Source organism: Loxodonta africana, chromosome 19 (assembly GCF_030014295.1).
Source record: "Loxodonta africana isolate mLoxAfr1 chromosome 19, mLoxAfr1.hap2, whole genome shotgun sequence".
In the NCBI taxonomy this organism is placed as follows: Eukaryota; Metazoa; Chordata; class Mammalia; order Proboscidea; family Elephantidae; genus Loxodonta; species Loxodonta africana.
Window position 1 is genome coordinate 31,110,980 of NC_087360.1, and position 20,713 is coordinate 31,131,692.

General features: G+C 39.0%; 1 protein-coding gene across 3 annotated transcripts in view; it reads right to left on the minus strand.

The window, feature by feature from the left end:
- The window catches only part of GRK3 (G protein-coupled receptor kinase 3), a 155,315-nt gene that overhangs the window by 51,360 nt on the left and 83,242 nt on the right, over positions 1–20,713 (minus strand). Inside the window, exons 1-8 of one of the 3 annotated variants that reach the window (XM_064272529.1) lie at positions 19,978–20,015; positions 17,886–17,960; positions 17,449–17,588; positions 12,947–13,008; positions 10,814–10,865; positions 8,587–8,678; positions 5,937–6,036; positions 262–340 (exon numbers count right to left, since the gene is read on the minus strand). In XM_064272529.1, coding sequence (XP_064128599.1) covers positions 262–340; positions 5,937–6,036; positions 8,587–8,678; positions 10,814–10,865; positions 12,947–13,008; positions 17,449–17,478 — 415 coding nt within the window. In that variant the 5' untranslated portion in view covers positions 17,479–17,588; positions 17,886–17,960; positions 19,978–20,015. Of the gene's footprint in view, positions 1–261; positions 341–5,936; positions 6,037–8,586; positions 8,679–10,813; positions 10,866–12,946; positions 13,009–17,448; positions 17,589–17,885; positions 17,961–19,977; positions 20,082–20,713 lie in introns of those variants that run through there. The other 2 variants (XM_003419096.4, XM_010598772.3) reach the window with 2 other exon arrangements.

The following is a 20,713-nucleotide window of genomic DNA, read 5'->3' on the forward strand; positions in this document are numbered from 1 at the left end:
CTCTAAGTATTTTATAAAAATTTTTTTATAGAAAATGCAACTTCCTGGGGGGAGAAGGGGGAGGGCCAGAGGGAAATCATACTCAACATTTTAAAATAAATTTTAACTGAAAATTGGAGAATAAATGGTTTCCCCAAATTTCAGGGGGAACTCAATTATCTGAAAGACCCAAACTGCGAGTGCGCCTAGGTCAATGCATGCTAAGATGTAACATTATGGCGGACTCTTACAATGCATTCAGACTTGCCAAGTTTTGCTTACCATTCATCAGATCCAGGATGAAGCAGAGTTTATCTGGGGTGTGGAAGGCATAGGTCATACAGACAATGAAAGGGCAATCCTAGAGATAAAAAACAAAAGTTTATATGAAAGGCAAAAGCCATCCTAGAAAGCATATCTACCTCTGAACACCATGCTATGGATTTTTATCCAGCCACCGCCCGTTCTGTCTTGGAAGAAGTACAACCAGAATGCTCCTTAGAAGCAAGGATGGACACTACATCTAACATACTTTGGACATGTTATCAGGAGGGACCAGTCCCTGCAGAAGGACATTATGCTTGGTAAAATAGAGGGTCAGCGAAAAAGAGGAAGGCCCTCAACGAGACGGACTGACACAGCAGCTGCAACAATGGGCTCGAGCATAGCAACAATCGTGAGGATGGTGCAGGACAGGGCACTGTTTTGTTCTGTTGTGCACAGGGTCACTGTGAGTCGGAACCGATGCGACCGCACCTAACACCACAACCACCACCCTGTTCGATGGGCACAGATACCTACGTATTCACTTTGACAATGACAGGAAAATGGATCTTGTTACATGCTATGATTCTATTAGGCACAATGGTAACAATTACAGCAGATTAAGATCCTCTCCCACCCACACAGATCAATCATGACCCTACTCTAATTACATCTTTTTCAAAAGACTCAAGCTTTTATAGGAAAAGAATATTACTGCCTTGCTATTCTTTTTATTGGTCTACATTTGGGTTCTGGCTAGTCAAATAGCCAATTCAATCTCTGATTCTGAAGTTGGAAGAACCTTACTGCATGGGGAATATGTTACCTGTATTATTCTCTTGAAACACTGAGAATAAAAATGGAATTAAATTTGTTTTTGAAAATGGAAAAATATACTATGATCAAGAATTGAATAATTTAATTGTAAGGATGTCAATTTCCCCTAATTAATCTATAAATTCCATACAATCTTAATTAAAATGAAAATTGACAAGTAGATTCTAAAATTTATATAGAAATGTGAACAGCCAAGAAAAGCTAAGATAACTCCTGAAGAAAAACAAAGCTGGAAATTTTATAGTACCAGATACCAAGACTTAGTATAAATAACAGCAATTTAGACAATGTGGTACCAGCTCAAGGACAGGCAAATAGACCAATGAGACAAGACAAAGAATCCTAAAATAGACCCACACATATGTGTTCATTTGATCTGTGGTAAATATGACACAGTGGGGCAGAGGGAAGGGATAGTCTTTTCAATCGATGCTGCTGGAGCACTTGGATATCTGTAGAATAAAATATGAGCCTTCACCCCTACCCCAGGCTATATACTAAAGTCAATTTAAGGTTGATGTAGATCTACATGTGAAAGGTAAAACCATAAAGCTTTCAGAAGACAATATCTTCATGACCTTAGAATAGGTAAAGATTTCTTAAACAGCCCACCCCCATCAAAGGGCGAGGGGGAACACGGATAAAGAAAAACATAGGTGAATTGGATTAAATGAAAATTAAGAACTTCTGTTCATCAGAAGGCACCAGTAAGAGAATAAAAAGACAAGCCATGGAATGGAATAGGATATTTACAATCCAGAAACACAAAAAGAAATTGCATCTACAATATATAAAGAACTTTTATAAATCAATAAAGAAAAAGGCAAACAATCCAACGGAAAAAATGGCAAAAAGAAAACAAACAAACAAACAAAACTTAAATAGGTACTTCACAAAGAGGATAACCAAATTGCCCAGAAACCTATAAACAGACACTCAACCTCGGTTGTTACCAGGGAAATGCAAATTAAAATCCTATCTGCTATCACTAAACCCATGAGGCAGTTCTACTCTGTCATATGGGGTTGCTGGGGGTCGGGATCAACTCCACGGCAACTAACAACAACAACAGTTACCAACAGGGTCCTGCTGAGACGGTGCTAGGAGCAGAGCTTGCAGAAACATCATGTAGTCCAACTTCTTCATTTTAAGGAAAGAATACTGAGGCCTCAGAAAAGGGAAATGAATTGTCTGAAGGGACAAGGAAATTTCGTTGTTGGCCAAGACTCAAACCCCAATCTCCTGACCCCTCCTGAGTTCTTCTTACCATGTTGTGTTATGCTACTTATAAAGGTGAGGCTTCTGTAGTGACAGAAAATAAAGTGTGTTAAAGGGACAAGATCAGGTTACCTCTGCAGAACGCATTTGCTACAACCCCTCATGGCTCAAGGTGCTGAGCACAAGAGACATTATCATGAGTCTCATGTGGCACCCAGGACACAAAGAGCTCCACACTAGGCAATACACTTAATAAGACCAACGTGTTTAAGAGGTCCTGCCTTAATTACAAATCACTTGTAAATAAGAACCAGTAGATTTTGGAGACAAACTCTTAAGTGAAGCTCTTGGGCAAGGAACTATCTCCTCTGAGTTCCTACCAATATGAGCAAAATAGCTTGCATTTTGTAGAAACTCTTTATAAAAGTGCGACAAAAGGGGACCGCGAAATATTCCCTGAAGGAATTCTCCACACTGCAGTCAAACAATATTTTCAAACTGCAAGGCTTATCATGTCTTCTCCCTACTTAAAACACTTTATTATTTCCAACTGCTTTAAGGATTTTTTTTTTAAATCTTCAATATTGGCCTGTGTCTTAGTCATCTAGTGCTGCTATAACAGAAATACCACAAGTGGATGGCTTTAACAAAGAGAAATTTATTTCTTCACAGTAAAGCAGGCTGAAAGTACAAATTCAGGGCATCAGCTCCAGGGGAAGGCTTTCTCTGTCAGCCTTCTCATCAATCTTCCCCCGGCATAGGAGCTTCTCTGAGCAGGTATCCCGTGTCCAAAAGACATGCTCTGCTCCCAGCGCTGCTGTCTTGGTGGTACGAAGTCCCCCAGTCTCTCTGCAGGCCTCTCTCTTTTAGATCTCAAAAGAGATTGCCTCAAGACATAATCAGATCTTGTAGATGGAGTCCTGCCTCACTAACACAACTGCTGCCCATCCTCCTTCATTAACATCATAGAGGCAGGATTTACAACAGGGAGGAAAATCACACAATACCTGAATCACAGCTCAGCCAAATTGATACACACATTTTGGGGGTACATAATTCAATCCACGACAGCCTAGAAAGCTCCTTATGGTCTGATCTGGCCTCAGTCTATCTGTCTCTCCAGCTTCATCTTGTGCTACTCATCACTTCAGACCCCAGCTCTGCTGCCCTCTTTTCAGCACCTCAACCCCTCCATGCTCAGGACCAGATGCAGGCATTGGCATCTCCCCCGGTCAGAGGAGCATTGGTTGACAACATCTCCACCCTCTTAAATGTGCTCCCAGCACTTTATACCTGTCTCTCCTTGAGCTGCCACATGTCCCAATTACCCATACATTTCTGAGATGATGTACATGACTCCCCCTTCTCTCACTCCATGCAGCTTTATAAGAACACGAACCTAAGTCAAGTCTGGGGATTCCCAGCAGGGAGCAGAGGGGTCGGCATAATCTAGGCACTCACACAGAGTTCGAGGCATGAGTGAGTAATACTTCTAATGACCACTAAATTACTTATTTAATGGCGCTGCTGATTGTTCTTCCCAGCCATGGACACCCTCATCCTGGTTCTCAAACATGCATGCTTCTCTTTAGGTGACCATCCCAGAATTACAGAATGAAACTGGCCACGGTACTTCTTACTGTCTCATTGGTGGATGGGGGAGTGCTCAATTTGAGATTGGAAAAAAAAAAACAAACTTCCACTAAAAAGAAAACCACGATTCCATTTCACACCAACATCCTAGGAAACCATGTTGATACAGGCCGATTTAAAGCTTAAATTTTAAACTAGGGTTTACTAACAACATATAAAAAGTAGCCTTTGATTAGTAAAAACAACTCCAGGTAACTTTATTTAAATCCTCTTCAAATTTGCAGTAAGCATATATTCACGTATGAAATCTCAGAGAAAGGCATTTCCAATAGATATGAGAAGCTGATGTCATTCACACTGATTAAACACAGTGTGCAGACGTGTCATTTTCCATTGCAATCAGTTAAAAGCCTGGTCACCTACGCAGGAAAACTCTTACTTGAAATGCTTAATGTCCATATGTTAGAAGGTAGAGGTACATACTCAGGAGCTATTTTTAGCTATGGAGTTTTTATTTGTTGCAGTTTAGCCCAATTGTAAATTTTTTTTCTTTTTTTTTTTCTTCAATAGCAAATAGCCCTTCTAGAACTACTTAAAGCTGATGTAAGAAGAATATAAACCATAATATAACATATATAGGTGCTTAACTAAAAACATGGAGCCTGAAAAATGATGATAAGAAGGGAACAATGGCTGGGAGTCCAGAGGCTTTAGACCAAAAAATTAACCTCTCTGGGCCTTAGGTTCCTCACTTATTATGGTCACAGGGATTTTTTGATTTGCTATTAAAATTTAATTATTTGACCTGACTTGGAACCCAGCAATGATATTGGAAGCTCTCATAACATCTCATTGCTTATAAACCTTTCTGGTTGGGTGTTGAACACCAAATTCTGGTGTGTATTACCCTCAATATGAGGGCCCGGCCACTCACGCTCATCTTATGTCTTAACTTCTACCTACTTCCGGTATGCTGTAGGACACAGCCAGGTCAGCGCACATGGACACAAGTTTCTGGGAGGGTAGGTTTTTCTGGATGTGTTTTTATATACACATGAAATGTGTACAACCACATGAAGGCCCAGGTTTTGATCCTGGGTGAATACCATTAGCAGAAAAAGAAGGCAGAATGGGAAACTGCTCTGCAAGAAAGGTGACACAGAGCCAGTGTTTGTTTTCAGGTGTGTTGACCTAAAAATGATAGCTAGACACACAAGTATAATGTCTAATAGGTGGAAACACAGCGCTGGAAATGGAAACGACATAAGTCCAGGGCAGGAAAAAGCAGCAAGTAAAGAGGAGGTAAAGTCACCTTCCAATGCAACGCTGGCTGCGGACAACCCCGAACGGGTAGTTCAGATCTGACTAGCCCAAGGGATTCCTCTCCATTTGCTTCTGAAGGGCAGAGGCTGCTTTTCTCTTACTTTTTCCTCTCTGGGTTAGCCCCTCTTCTCAGTCATATCGTCAAATTCTTAACTATATTCAAGTGACTTTTTTTTTTCTGTTATGATTATTTTCTGCCATCTCTGCCAACTCACATTCCACTGAGTTGCAAGTTGCCAAAAGCTGGGCAAAGATGGACATCAAGGACAACTAAACAGGCAGGAAAGGGAGAAGAATTATGGGTTTACGGCAAAGGCTGGCAGTACAGTGACGCCTGTGAGGGCTGGAAAACGACAGGACTGCCTTGTTTTTCCAGGTCTAACAAGTTTTCCACTTTTGTTAGGTCTTAGCACTTTTCTATTACTTGTTTTAGCAGAAAATATTTGTGTTTTCCTTCTCTGACTGGCTTCCACCTTACGGTTCTGGCTTTCCCAGGTTTTACTGCACTTTTCTAACTCTCAAAATCAAACAGAAATAATACCTGAAATATGCACTATATATATTAAATCTGCGCTGCTATTCCCTTCTACGGTTCTAACCCATCCAAGAATTAGCTAGCTCCATAATCGGCTGGGGGAAAAATGCCTATGTTTTAAAGAAACTGTCCTGCTATAAAACAAACAAACAAACAAAAAACAGCAATGCTAACACTGAATACTTACTCCTGTACTGACAAGAGATAACATGATCCTTTCATTTAAGGCTAATGTTTCTCCTTGTTTCATCTTGATCCTCTTCTTATCTAAGCATTTCATGGCATACCTGGAAACATAAATAATATTAAAAAATCTACATTGCAAAGACAAATGAAACTGATTTAAACAACACACATCATACTGGGGAAAGTTCCTAAAGATTTACACAATGTTGAAAAGATGCGAAATGCCTTAAGAAGATGCTCTTATTTTGCATGTGTTAAGGAAAAAAAAGAAAAACAAGCAATACTATGATATTTGTATTATTATATAAGCAGAAATCTCAGTTAAATAGAGCACAGATGTGGATAACCCATAAAACCCCACCGCCATCGAGTCGATTCTGACCCTATAGGACAGAGTAGAACTGCCCCATAGAGTTTCCAAGGAGTGCCTTGTGGATTCGTAGTGCCAGCCTTTTGATTAGCAGCCATAGCACTTAACCACTACGCCACTAGGGTTTCACAAATGTGGATAGATGATAATAAATTCAGTGAAATAACATTTTTATACATTGCTCCTGCCTAGTACTACTGTATATGTCTGTGTGTGTGCATGGGGGGTGGGGGTGAGGAGAGTATGAATACTATTTAACAGGTTAAAAACAAATACATAAAATAAAACCCAGCTGCCACTGAGTCAATTCTGACTCATGGTGACCCCATGTGAGTCAGAGTAGAACTGTGCTCCATAGGGTGTTTTTTTTTTTTTTTTTTTGATTAATTTTTATTGTGCTTTAAGTGGAAGTTTACAAATCAAGTCAGTCTCTCATACAAAAATTTATACACACCTTGCTATACATTCCTAATTGCTCTCCCCCTAATAAGACAGCACACTCCTTCCTTCCACTCTCTCTCCTTGTGTCCATTCGGGCAGCTTTCCATAGGGTTTTTGATGCTGATTTTTTGGAAGTAGATCAACAGGCCTTTCTTCCAAGACATCTCTGGGTAGACTCAAACCCCTAACCTTTCGTTACCAGCTGAGTATGTTAACTACTGGCTCCACCCAAAGGCTACTGATTCAGTAGTGGCAGTGTTTCCATAAGAGTGTGTAGCGTGTAAGATTCTAAACAGTGATTATCAATAAAATGGGGAGGGGAGCTGTGATTTCAAAAGCACATTCTAAAATGCTTTTGTATTTGATTTGACTTTAATCTTGATATTTACTGTATCATAATATTTCAAATAATAAAAAGAATACATAAGATTTTTATACCATTAGTTAAAGTTTATTGAGAAAAACTAGCTTACAACCTGAGGCTATTGAAAACTTGGGACAAATTCATATTAAGAAAATACAGACAAGTTATATGGCATACTCAATAATCACAGATTTAAAAATAAAAAAAGAACACTTTTTCAGCAGGACAACAGAATGCTAGAAGGTAATTTTTTACAAGCATTTCAGGGGCTTGAAAATTCTGTGTGAGTATAAGTTCCAAGTTGATAGATTACTTCATATCGCATGGGCATGCAATATGGACAGCTGTCTTACTGTGGTAAGACACAGAAAATCCATTTTTTTTTAACTGATCATAACTTAAAATGTTATATCAAAACAGATACAAATTCCCCAATTTGAATTTTTTACTCACGCTTCCAGGAGATTGTATAACAAATCAATTGACAAGACACTACTTTGTCTAACTATGGGATCAAATATTGAGAACACAAGCAGTGACGGGTTCTTTAAGTACTTCATTTTTATGATAAAGAATTTTCAAAATGCATCCTGCTACTTTTATCTCCTCTGCCAAGATGGTTTTTAATAAAATGTTTAAATTGCAGATCAGAGAATATAGTATACACAGGCCTTGAGCTGCTGGGTAAGCAAGAGAATCACGGGCTGCTTGGAAGGCAGCAAAGAGCTCCTTGAGTAGGCTCCAAAGGCCTTACAGAGCCAGCACATGTATAATTGGCATCCTGGAGACTGAAATGCTGTGTCACCTAGAACTGCATACACTAAGTCATGCTGGACTTAATGGAGAGTGGCAGGGCATTCATTAGAAGAGAATCTCTTCTGCAAAGGGAAGGATTCATTTGTAGTGTGACTGCCTGGGAGCCCATTTTTAACATTCCCCGGGTTGTCAGGGATTCCTTCTTGTTCATCTCTGGATCCCTGGGGGCTAACATACAGCCTGACACATGGTGGGTGCTCAATATACGTTTATTGTTTAATTTCCCATTTAGTTGAAAAATGTAGAGGTTCCGGCTTATTGTTCTCATTTACCATGCTTAATAAAAAGAAAAAAAAAAAAAACAGCTGCTATTGAGTTGATTCCAGCTTACGATGACCCCATGTGTGTCAGAGTAGGACTGTGTTCCACAGGGTTTTCAATGGCTGTGAATTTTGGAAGTAGATCGCTGAGCCCTTCTTCCAAGGTGCCTCTGGGTGGGTTCAAACTGCCAGTCTTTCAGTTAGGAGCCCAGTGCTTAACCGTTTGCACCACCCAGGGACTCCCTTAACAAAATTCACCCTCCAATTTCTTTCTGAGGTAATTACTTCAAGAGTAAGATCACAGGCTTTCATATTTCTACCTATGTAGGAATTTTCTTTTGATGCAAACCTAAAATTCTCTTCATATTTCCAGTAAAAAATATCAGCATAGAAAGCTTACATTTTTCCAGTGTCTGCTTTCCTGCATCCATACACTTCACCAAATCCTCCTCGTCCAATAATTCTATGTACACTGAAATCATTCATGGTCAACTGTGAATTCAAAATGCAAAAGGAAAAGGTAAAACTGCATGAAAAGTTACATTTTTAGAGGTTTTTTTCATGCATAATATATACAGTTATTAAAATAAAAACTCTGAGGCAATGATCCACGCTTCCCATGAAGATCTAGGGAAGCAGACTGATACATCCTTCTCCTGCGGACTGGTGAGTTCAAACTTCTGATCTTTTGGTTGGCAGCTGTGCACTTTAACCACTGTACCACCAGGGCTCCTTCACTGCTCATCACTCAAGGTGAAAGACTGGATGCACAAGGGTGGCAAGACTATTATTTTCTTCTGCTCCACCTCCAAGGTAAATGAGCAGAAGTGGATTATCCAATAGGCAAGGTAAGCATGGTGCTTACCTCGCTTACCAGATCTTCTGTAGTGAACAATATCACACTTTTTCACCACATCAAAGATTCTGCTTCTAGGAATGGCTGGGATCTGTCTCTCTCCCAACCCCACAATACCTTCCTACAGAATCAAAGCCTCTTTGCAAATTTATAATCCCTAACAGGGAAGGCTTACCCAGTAAACAAGGTAAGCACGGGCTTACTTGTGCTTACTTGTTCACTACAGATGAGTAAGTAAGCACAAATAAGCCCACGCTTACCTTACTTACTGGGTAATCTACCTCTGTAAATAAGGCACCAAATGGAGGCAAATTGGAGGAGGACAGAGAGGGAACCAAGTGAGATTGTTTTTCCAGACTCAAAAGGCTAAGATTACTAGGTGGAGGCCCGGAAGACAAGCAAGTGAGAAATTTCTAATCAAAAATGAAAAGGAGCCTCAGCTACCCTGAAGCCTAAAGCTTGGGAACAAGCCAACAGTTCCCAGAAATTGTCATGGTAGAAAACATGAGTCTAAGTCCAGGGCATCTATGTTTCCGTAATGTGGGCTGTTATGATCAGGCACCTGGGCAGACGCTGGCCATGGGAATTTTTCATCCATAACATCAGTGCAGGGAGAGGGCTCATGCTGGCCATGTGAGCATGAAGCAAGAGTAAATGTGAGTGAAGTATATAAAGAGGCTTTATTCCTGAGCATTTTCCTTTTGCCAATAATATCTTAGTAATGCCCCCATTTTATAAATCATTTTAATAGCATTAAACGGTACTGAGGCAGAGAGCGAAGCCCACTTACGTGCTAAGAGGACACTGGACAATAGCAAATGCCTATTACGTAGCTGATGGACCCTGGTGAATTAAGGGCCAGAATTTTTAGGGATTCTTTCCCCACCCCCGAACTGCCCTTGAAATGTCATGTCCACAGCCACGTAGCAGGCTTCACTCTTGATGCCCAGAGTCTACCAGGAGATGAGGTCTCATACAGAAGCAGGAGAAAGATCCCAAACAGATACGAAGAGCTTTTTTAAAAGTCTGCTATTGCCTCTTATTTCTTCTAAATGCCGCCAGGAAATATGATGAGAAAAGGAGGTAAGAAGACTCCTTTTCCAACAGTAGTGTTCAAGTAAAAGGTTTAAAAAAAAGAAGTCTAGTTGATTATTCCTTTTGCCCAGTTGCAACCTGGGTGAAGGGAGAACGTGGAAGGGAAGGTTATACAGTCTGTACGGAGAAATGTGCCGTCTACAAATAAAGGTTATGCTCTGGAATGACTGACAGCGCACGCTAGAAGAGGACGAAAAGCTAAGGAAATACATGTTAGGTGGTGACCTGTATCTGGGCATTGCTTTTTTCATTCTCAAAATAATATTAAAGAAGATGTAACCTTGGTCGGGTAAGAGATGTCATCATTTTTATTATATGTCTTCCATCTAACAGTAAGAAAAAGAACTTTACCAGGATGGTCAAAGACAAGAATATACCACAGTTATATTAAGTAGAAGACTTGTATTGTTACTATTTCTGTTAAAGGGTCAATGACTGCTTAAAATGTTCTTTCTTAAATAAATAAACACATTCCTATATGAATATGACAAAAGAGAATTAAAAGTCAAGTGGTTTATAATGGAGTATGGGAGAACAGAATTCTAATGCATACACATGGCTGTGAGGACATCTGTTTCAGCGGCGCACTACCCCGGGGACCACTCGCCAGCATAAAGGATTTTCTCACGAGGTTAAGCCAGAGGAAGTTTTTATTAAGAAAAAAGATGATACTTACATGGATATTTAGTTCCACGTTTTTCCACTGACAAAATCTAGTGAACTTGTCACTAAAAAAGAATACAAAAAAATTACTGTGAAGTTAGACATCCAATGAACTGGACTTACAGAGTAATGTTGCAAGGTAAACTAGAACTGCAGTACTTGTTTTGATTCTCAAGTACAGTAAGTCTTCTTTAAACAGTTTTTCAAAACCCACTCATGAGTATCTGTGGCTTTAGTTTATGATTTACATGAAAGATTTCCTGCTAGTCCTTTCAGTGTCACATGCTATGGTCACATTTTATCTGAGCCAGCACTGTCCCACAGAAAGATAACAAGAGCCACGTATGTAATTTAATTTCAATAATGTATTTTATTTAACCTAATATATAAAAAAATTATCATGTCAACATACAATCAATATGAAATTACTAATGAGACAGCCTACATTCTTATTTTTACATTAAGGCTTTGAAATTTGGTATGTATTTTGCACTTACAGCAAACATCTCAATTTGGGCTAGTGACATCTCAAGTGCTCAATAGCTACAAGTTGTTGTTGTTGTTAATTGCTTTCGAGTAGATTCCGACTCATGGTGACCCCATGTGTCAGAGTAGAATTGTGCTCCACAGGGTTTTCAAGGCTGTGATTTTTCACAAGCAGATCACAGGCCTTTCTTCTGAGGCACCTCTGGGTGGACTTGAACCTCCAACCTTTCTGTTAGCAGCCAAGTGTGTCAACCATTTGCACCACCCAGGGACTCCTCCCCAGGATTACACCTAGGCTGAGGCAAGATTTGCGAAAGGTAAAATTTTAGGTAAAACAGCAACGGTGACCAACCAGGACTCAGCGGTAACTCAGCCCCAGATCGGCTGCCCAGCCCCTCGGTTTTGAGTCCACTGCTTTTTGGCAAAGTTTCTGTTACTGCTCAGAAAAGTGTAATCATTTGTATGAATAATAGCTTCCCAAAGTACTGACTCTACTCTAGGATAAAATTGTCTCTTGAACTCTAGTAGAATCACAAGCCAACCTTTTTTTTTTTTTTAATTACTTTGGTTCTGTGAAGATGTGGAGAAAGAACTGCGGTAAAGAGGCATTTGTTCTTAAAGTGCAATTACTGAGCAGCTGCACGCTGCTCCGGCAAGAAGACACAATCATTGTGCCATTTGTCTAGAAGTTACCCGAATTTATGGAGAAAAGGACAGGCAATGCGAATGCAGATTCTGTTTTAGAAAGTCCAATTCCAATGATGCATTATCACAGAGGCAGCTCTCAAAATACTGATGAATTGACTGTTAGGTGCCTGAAAAGCTTCTTAGCTAAACATAAATGTTAAAGAAATTTCAGAATTTAATACGACAAGCATGCTCTACACTTGGAGTAACCCAAAGGGACATACGTTTACTAGGTGTATTAATGATATATATGGCTATAAATATCATTAATACACCTAGTAAATATGTCCCTTTGGGTTACTCCAAGTGTAAAGCATGCTTGTCATATTAAATTCTGAAATATTTACTATGTGTATTAATGATATATATGACTATAAAAAGGAAACCCTGGTGGCATAGTGGTTAAGTGCTACGGCTGCTAACCAAAGGGTCAGCAGTTTGAATCTGCCAGGCACTCCTTGGAAACTCTATGGGACAGTTCTACCCTGTCCTATACGGTCACTATGAGCTGGAATAGACTCGAAGGCACTTTTTTTTTTTTTTTATGACTATAAAATGACATTTGCCTAAGCCCTTAATTTCCATCACTACATAAAGAATCAAGTACAAGCTTGTTCTACTTTTGGAGATATGATTTCAAAATCCAAACAAATAGATCAGATAAATTATGGAGTCATATTTTCATTAGAAAAGATTTCCCAATAGATATTTTAATATGGAGGTTCTCTAGGCTATTTACATTTTAGACCATTTTAAAGCTAAAGAACTAAAGGTCACAGAGACATTAAGATATGCAAACCCTAAAGTTATAAAGTATTGAGGAAACAGTCCAACACAAAGCCTGGCACACAGTACATGGTCATTAAATATTTACTCGACAAACAAATTCACACAACTGAAGAATGACACTTACTAAGTAAAATGAGGTACATACATCTCCACAGTATAAGACTTGACTTATAAAGTTTCATACCTTTCCATAAATTTTTGAAAAATGTTGCCTCGAAGACTTTCACAGATTTCTTCTATATATGGCTAGAAAGGGGAGGGGGGAGAAATTCCACATCATATAAACAGGAACATACACAAGTGAAAACAACAAACCACTGAGAGGGTCTACCTAGATGAAGTAGCCAATTATACACTCCCAGGGCATCTTGTGCTTTTCCTTCCTGGCACTTGTCACAATTTTCATGAATGGATTGATCATCACAATTATCTGTTTAATGGTTTTTCTAACACTCGACCATATATTCCATAAAGGCAAGGGTGGGTCTGCCTTGTTTGCCACTGGATCCCTACAGTGTAGCAAAGCTCCTAGCAAGGCATAAATGACCAAGGCCCACCACATGAGTGTGTGACCTGTGAAGTCCCACAGGGCCCACCCTTAGAAGATCCACTGCTTGGCTTAATGCTCTGCTGTTGCAGGTTTGAAATTCTTAATAATTTTTGAATGAGGGCCCCACTTTTTCATTTAATTCCGGGCCCTGCAAATTATATTGACCAATCTTGTAAATGACTAAAAGCACTTATAATCAGCATTAATGTTGAGCTTCAAAACCTAAAAGTTAATGGACCCATGGAGTAAATTTTTTTTTAATTACCCAACCCAGATCCCCAGTGCCGTCAAGTCAATTCCGACTCTTAGTGACCCTATAGGATAGAGTAGAACTGTCCCAATTAGGTATTTCATTTCCTGATTTTTTATTTCTGCGAATCCTAGAGCTAAAGGAACCACAGGGAGCATGCATGTGACCTCCTCATCATGCACATAAGGAGGTGGGGCATTGTGGGCGGTGCCCGCCAAAGGATTTGGGACAAGGTATGGGCTGAGCCAGGCTTAGAGCTAGGTCTCCTGGTTTACTCGTGCAGGCCTCATGGAGAACAACTGCAATCGCCTCAAATTTCACGTCGCTTTTTTTTTTACTCATTACTGAATAAGCTGCATAAACTCTACTTTTCCATGTGATGCGTTTTAAATCCAGAATGTTAAAAAATATAAAATGCCAACATTTCACAGTGCAGCCTAAGGTCAATTAGATAGTTTTGGAAAATATCTTGATACTCTAAACTTGTTGAATGTTGAAAATTTAACTTTTTCTGTATCTTTACAGATCATCCTGAAAGTTTGCAAAAGGACAAGTCCAGCTCACGGAACAGTTCAAACCAAGTGACAAGAGTAGGAAGTTTGCAGAAAGCCACGGTCGCCAAACAGACGCTGTGAGGCAACCACAGCTCTTCGGAGAGACACACTTCCTGTAGCAGAAAGGACACGGGCCTGGTAGTCGGGAGACCTGGGGCTATGCTACCCTCTGCCGCTTTATAGGGCATCACTGTCCTGGACAAGGCACTGGGACTAGTCACTAGAACCATCTGGACTTTATTCCCTCGCCAATAAAATGTGAGGCTGAAAAATTTATCTGAAGTTCTTTCCAGCTCTGAAATTCTATGATCTCATAGCTACAAGGTTCCAACTACATGTAATATCTACCTTAGCCAATCCCTCTAGGTGCAGAAGACCAAGGGCCACAGGTCTCAAGAGGTTCAAAAAACCTCAGAAGAGAAGTGTTTAAGGATGTGAAAAGGCTACATTTCTATATCACATATTTTCTAATTACAAAGACTATTATTTTAATTAATTTTTTTCTATTTTATCAAACATCCTATGCATCCTGCTAATAAAATCAAAAGTTACTAGAAATTCTTATGATTACACATAACATTAAAAAAAAAAACAACTCATTGCCATCCAGTCAATAGCGACCCTAAAAAATAGAGTAGAACTGCCCCAAGGCTGTAATCTTTATGGAAGCAGCCTGCCACGTCTTTCTCCTGTGGAGTGGCTGCTGGGTTTGAACTGCTGACCTTTGGGTTAGCAGCCGAGCACTTTAACCAATGCGCCACCAGGGCTCCTTGCACATAATTTACATCAACCATATTACCACTTTTCGACAGACAGAGCCACAAAATATGTGGGTAAGCAATGCAAAAGCCATAGTTCAGTAGGGGGATCATGAGCACACTACTTAGGTTTTCTGCAGCCTCAGTTCCCTTAATCTGTAAAATGGGATAACTGTATCTACTCTGCAAGGCTGTCATGAGAATCTAATAAGATTAAGAATGTCCAGAGCCGAGTACAGTGCCTGGCACATTAAAAAAGACACCCAAATGTGAGCCAGCTCCTCCCAGCCCCCACCACCAAATATGCCCATGAAATCACTTATTTCTAAAGTCAATTTTGCAATTCTCTTAAATAAGAAAATTAAAAAACAAAAACAAAAACGTTTTGCACTTATCTTTAGGGTATTTTTGTTTTACTACCTTCTTCTCTTTCAGAAGAAATTTCAGCTCAAAGAGCTTCAAGTGACTTTATGGTTAGCATAACTCTTCGTGCTAACTCAACATGAATACTGACTGAAGTGCTTTTGAAACTTAACAGAACTTTTATTTACACTTAATCCATACGTCCTGATGGTAGATGTTATGCTGAATTACACTAATACGCTCCTTACTTTAATCAACTTCATAATGACTATTCCCTTCACCTTTGAAATAAGAATACCACATATTCATTTTTTAATGAGCAAAACAAATCAGTGTTTGTTTTTAAAAGATACCCTGAAGAAATAATTCTTAAATTGTCCTTTGAAGGCAAGAAAAGGATCTCGGAGGTCTTTATATCTCAACCTGGAATCGTTTTTTGTTCTATTTTTAATGTCATTTGTGCTACAGAAAAAGTTAAAATCAGAGTTGTGAAATTCATGGGTTACGAGATATAGTTTAACAATCTTACATGTAATTGGCTATTAGGTTATCTATGCACCAGGTCAAAGTCAACTGAAATTCTAACACTAAAATATGTTGTTGTTGAGTGCCGTCAAGTTTCAACTCACGGCAACCCCATGTGACAGAGCTGGACTGTCCCATAGGGTTTCCTAGGCTGTAGTCTTTGTGAAAAGGAGCTCTGTGGCAAAATAGTTAAGCACCCAGCTGCTAACTGAAAGGTTGGTGGTTCGAACCCACCAGTGGGTCTGTGGGAGAAAGACCTGGCCATCTGCTCCTACAAAGATTACAGCCTAGAAAACCCAGTGGGGCAGTTCCACTCTTTCACATGGGGCCACTATGAGTCAGAATCGACTCAATGGCACCTAACAACAACAACAATCTTTATGGAAACAGAACATCAGATCTTTCTCCCGTGGAGCCACTGGGTGGGTTTGAACAACCAATCTTTTCATTAGCAGCCCAGTGCTTAACCGTTGCATCGCCACAAAACAACAACAAGCAGATATTCACGTTGCACTTTTTGAATGAAAAGTATTTGATAATAACTCACATTTATGGGGCATAAACTCATGTGTACCTTTTTGCTGGATCCTGACAACCCCTGTGACTAAGGGCCCATAGCATCCCCATTTCACAGAGATGAAACTGAGGTAAGGAGAGGTGCGAGAGCTTGCCCAAGGTCAGCCAACTAGGAAGTGGCAGCCCTGGGATTTAAACCTAGGTCACTGCATTTCAGAGTCCAAGCTTATTGACCACCTAGACTATAGAGACAGGTCTTACATTTTAAAGAAAGTCCCTCTCGTTGTTTTGGCATAAGGTAACACTCAAGTTATTACTATGTTCATATGCTCTAAAAACTAAATCAGTATTTGCTCTATACCAAAAAAAACAAAAAACAAAAAAATCCACTGCCGTCAATTCCAAATCATAGTGACCCCATAGCGTTTCCAAAGCTATAAATCGCTACACAAGCAGGGTGCCACATCTTTCTTCCACAGAGCCACTGGTGGTTTCGAACCACCGACCTTTTGGTTAGCAGTAGAGCACTTAAACCACTGTGCTATCAGGGCTCTTTATTTGCTCTCTAGAATAATAAAATTCATTTTGCATAAATAAATAAATACTATCATAAGAGGATAAAGCAAAAATCAACTTAGCTCACTGTAAACAAATCAAATGACTGAATAATCCAAGGAAAGGATAGATAAATTATTTTCACTTACAAAAACCATGACATTACTTAATGGTAATCTTTCACGTTTTTCATGAAAGGTACATTATTAACCAGCTGGGAATTCAGACTGCGTCCTTGCAAGCCACTGCCATCGCTATAGAAAACACACAGATGGAAATGACTTTGGGGAGCAGGAGAAACGATTAATACTAAAGAACATTAAAAACATAAGGCCTATCAATTGTGAATTTTTTAGTTTTTCAAGTCTTGTTAATTTATATCTATACAACTGTGCTGTGTTTGAAGTACAAACAGTCAGGCTAAAATCCAAGTCCTCAACCAGGACTCCAGGTGTTCAAACATTCACTCTTCGTTCTTGAAAATGAATCTTATTTTGGCCAAAGAATGATCACTGCAAGTATCACTACACCTGGCATTAGAAAACTAAAAAAACAAATAAATAAAGTGCCAGTTTAAGTAGGAAGATAACTAACTAAATGCCTAAAAGGCCTTACTGAGCAAAAGGATGCTCTCCCAGGAAACATGGGTGAACAGTACAAGTCACCTTCACGGCAAACAGCCTGTTATTTCTTCTCTTTTAAGTCTTGTAGAGTCCTTGCTCATCACAGGTACCCAGGATGTCGAAGTACATCACCTGCAGATGGAAAAATCTTTCTTCCTCTACTTCTTATCTTGATGAGTTTACAGAAAATAATACTCTAGAAAGCTCTTGTGATCTTTTCCAGGTAAACCTTTACTATGGATATTCTTCCTATGTGTGAATTTCAATCAGAAGACAAGCAATAGGCAAGTCCAATTGTTCCAGAAAAATCTCTGGAATATAGTCCTACAAACCAATTCCTCGATCACATTCACATATCCAAAAAGAGGCTCCCTAAACTCAACCATTAGGCAAATTACATATATTTCTTTGGAAATAACTTTATCTTACCTGAAAAAGAGTTGGTGGCACTTGCTTCTTGACTAGGTGAGTTTGTACATGTTCTACAGCTTGCTTTGAGAATGGCTTTTAAGAATCAAAAACAGTATTTTTTTCACAAAAAAATGACAATAAGACTTAACAGACCTTTGTATGTTGTCCAGTATCTCAACAGATAATTTAACACAATTCTAAACAGTATTTATGGTAATTATAGTAACATGAATTCTTGAAAAATCTGTCAGATAGTCACAGGCAATCCAAACAAAACTTACAGACTTCCCGAGTTCTGAGATAACAGTCTCAGGAGGATGATGCGCAAGGGTATAGTCGGTTGCCACATTTAATCCCACAAGATTACTAAAACGAAGCGTAAAAAAATCTCGTTGTGTGCCATCGAGTCGATTTTCGATTCACAGTGACCGCATATGACAGAGTAGAACTGCCCCATAGGATCTTCGAGATGGTAATCTTTACGGAAGCAGATCACCAGGTCCTTCTGCTGCGGAGTTGCTGGGTAGGTTCAAACTGCCAACCTTTTGGTTACTAGCCAAGCAACTAACTGTTGCGCCACCAGGGCTACTTGTAAAAAAATGTTACTTTCACCTTATTAAGTACATACGTCCCTCAATTAGCTAATAACAGGGCTCTAAAAATGTAAAATTTCTACTATATAAGAGAAAATAAATGTAAGAAAATATACCTAAAAATGAAAGGCCAGGACTGCAAAGTCAAGCCAGAGTGGTAAAGGGTCTGTCTAGGTTAGGCAGTCTTGCTATAACCAGCGCAGAGGTGAACTGGTTCTAAAAGAAAAATGTAGCTTCCACTGACAAGAATTACAATCTGTATCCTTCCAAAAAAAATTTTCGGACTGTGCTTTCTTTAATAATGTACAAGAAGAAGAAAGGCTGAAAAACCATACCATATCGCAAAAAAAACCCTTTAAATTATTGAGCTGTGTGAAAATTAAGTTTATGGAAGCTTTCCCATCAAGTATCTGGCACCCTCCAAGGGTTTAGCCAGTCCCCAGGAAGGCAGCAAGGCACAAAGCACCAATGATTTGCTCTAGCTCAGAAATTCTTTCTACAACAAGTAAGGCGGGACCAAAGAATAACAAAACAATATACGCTATTAGACGTTTCTGTTGGCTACTGTTATTCAAATGCCAGTAAGAATTGTAAACAACACGATTGTGTTACTATTGTGAACATGGGCTAGAGTGTTGTTCACACGCAACAATAGTTTCTTCCAGTCTTGGAACTCGTAGTTTACAGAGCACTAAAGTATATCATTATTATGGCCACATTATTATGGCCAGTGGTATCCTATAGATCTTTCTGTGATCTGTGATTCTGTATCTGGGCTGTCCAATACAGGAGTCACTAGCCACATGTGGTTACCGAGAACTTGAAATGTGAGTCACAAGGAACTGAGGAACTAAAATTTTAATTCCATTTAATTTTTTAAAATTAAACTTTAAATAGCCACATGTAATGGACAGTGCAGGTCAGGAAATTTGGCTACTCCTTTGGAATATGGTCAAAGTAGAGACACCATATGGTAAATTTTCATCACTAAATGTCTACTCACTCCTGATGGAATAATTTTGTAGGAACCCAGTTTATCTTAATGATTAAATGTTTATCTGATTTACAAAGAAAAAATTGTATCAAGTATCCTAGTTAACTATTAATGAATGAAACTAACACAATAATTATAATCCTTATCAGTTCAAAGAAGCCACTTAAGATTTACCCTGAGCAATATTTGATTAGTCTCATTATTTAAGTACAGGTAAATGAGGGGGAAAAAGCTCAATTTCCTTTACGAATAGTCTTCAATTGGTGCAAATCAGCTATTTTATCTCTAAGTTTTTGCAATGAAAGTGTAAGCTTTTGGAAGCATACTAAGAGTATATGGAGCAACAGGTGCTATGTTCGTGTTATCGAGAAACAAATGACAAAACAGAAGAAACGGGTTCCATTCCGGAGGAGTATTTTTTATATTTTTAAATACCCGCCTTCTATTTCATTTTCATTCTGGAAATATTTAACACCATCTCACTGACTGGTACTAAAGTAAGAGAATAGAAAGAAATACTTACATGCGAACAAGAGAGGAGTTCCTTCATGATATAGGTGTCATAAATTTGTCGACTTCTACAAAGACGATCTTCCTCGTGGTCAAGCTTTTCATATTCTTTTATCTGTATTTTTTAAAGTTATCGAGGTTAGGTCAGTCTACTACTGAACTCACTTTATTAGAAGCCCAGGCAGAAAACCACTTCCACGTGAGATAAAGCAAATTATGGAACCGGCTATTCCACAGGGAACAACTACTTTTAACGCTGAAATAATGAAGTTGGAATCATTTAAATTCAAGTAGAAACATACAAATGGATTTTTTCCTAGGATGCACCTCATTGCTTAAATGCAGAAACACAGTATTAGGAAACAAATACCACCATGGTTAGAATTATCTTACAATATACGAAACATGAACCATTCATCTTTGCCAGTTCTCTTCTCCAAAGCACACATAATTTAAATTTGGCTTTAATTCAGTTCTAAGAGTTATGATGGAGGTTGTCTTCACTCAGCTACAGTTCCACAAGACTAACAGGAGGAGAGAAAAAATATTGTTGGGATTCCTGCAGAGAGTTTTTTTTTTTTTTTTAGTCTACTAAAGCAAATAAATATTTCTGAAAGGGAATTAATCCATAAATAAGAGTGCTGATTTTTCAAGTTGGAACTTGATCTGCTCTATAAAAATATTAACAGAATGGTTACTTGAAATGGTCTATTTTGCTATACTTAGGGGAGGTAACCTGACTACTGTTA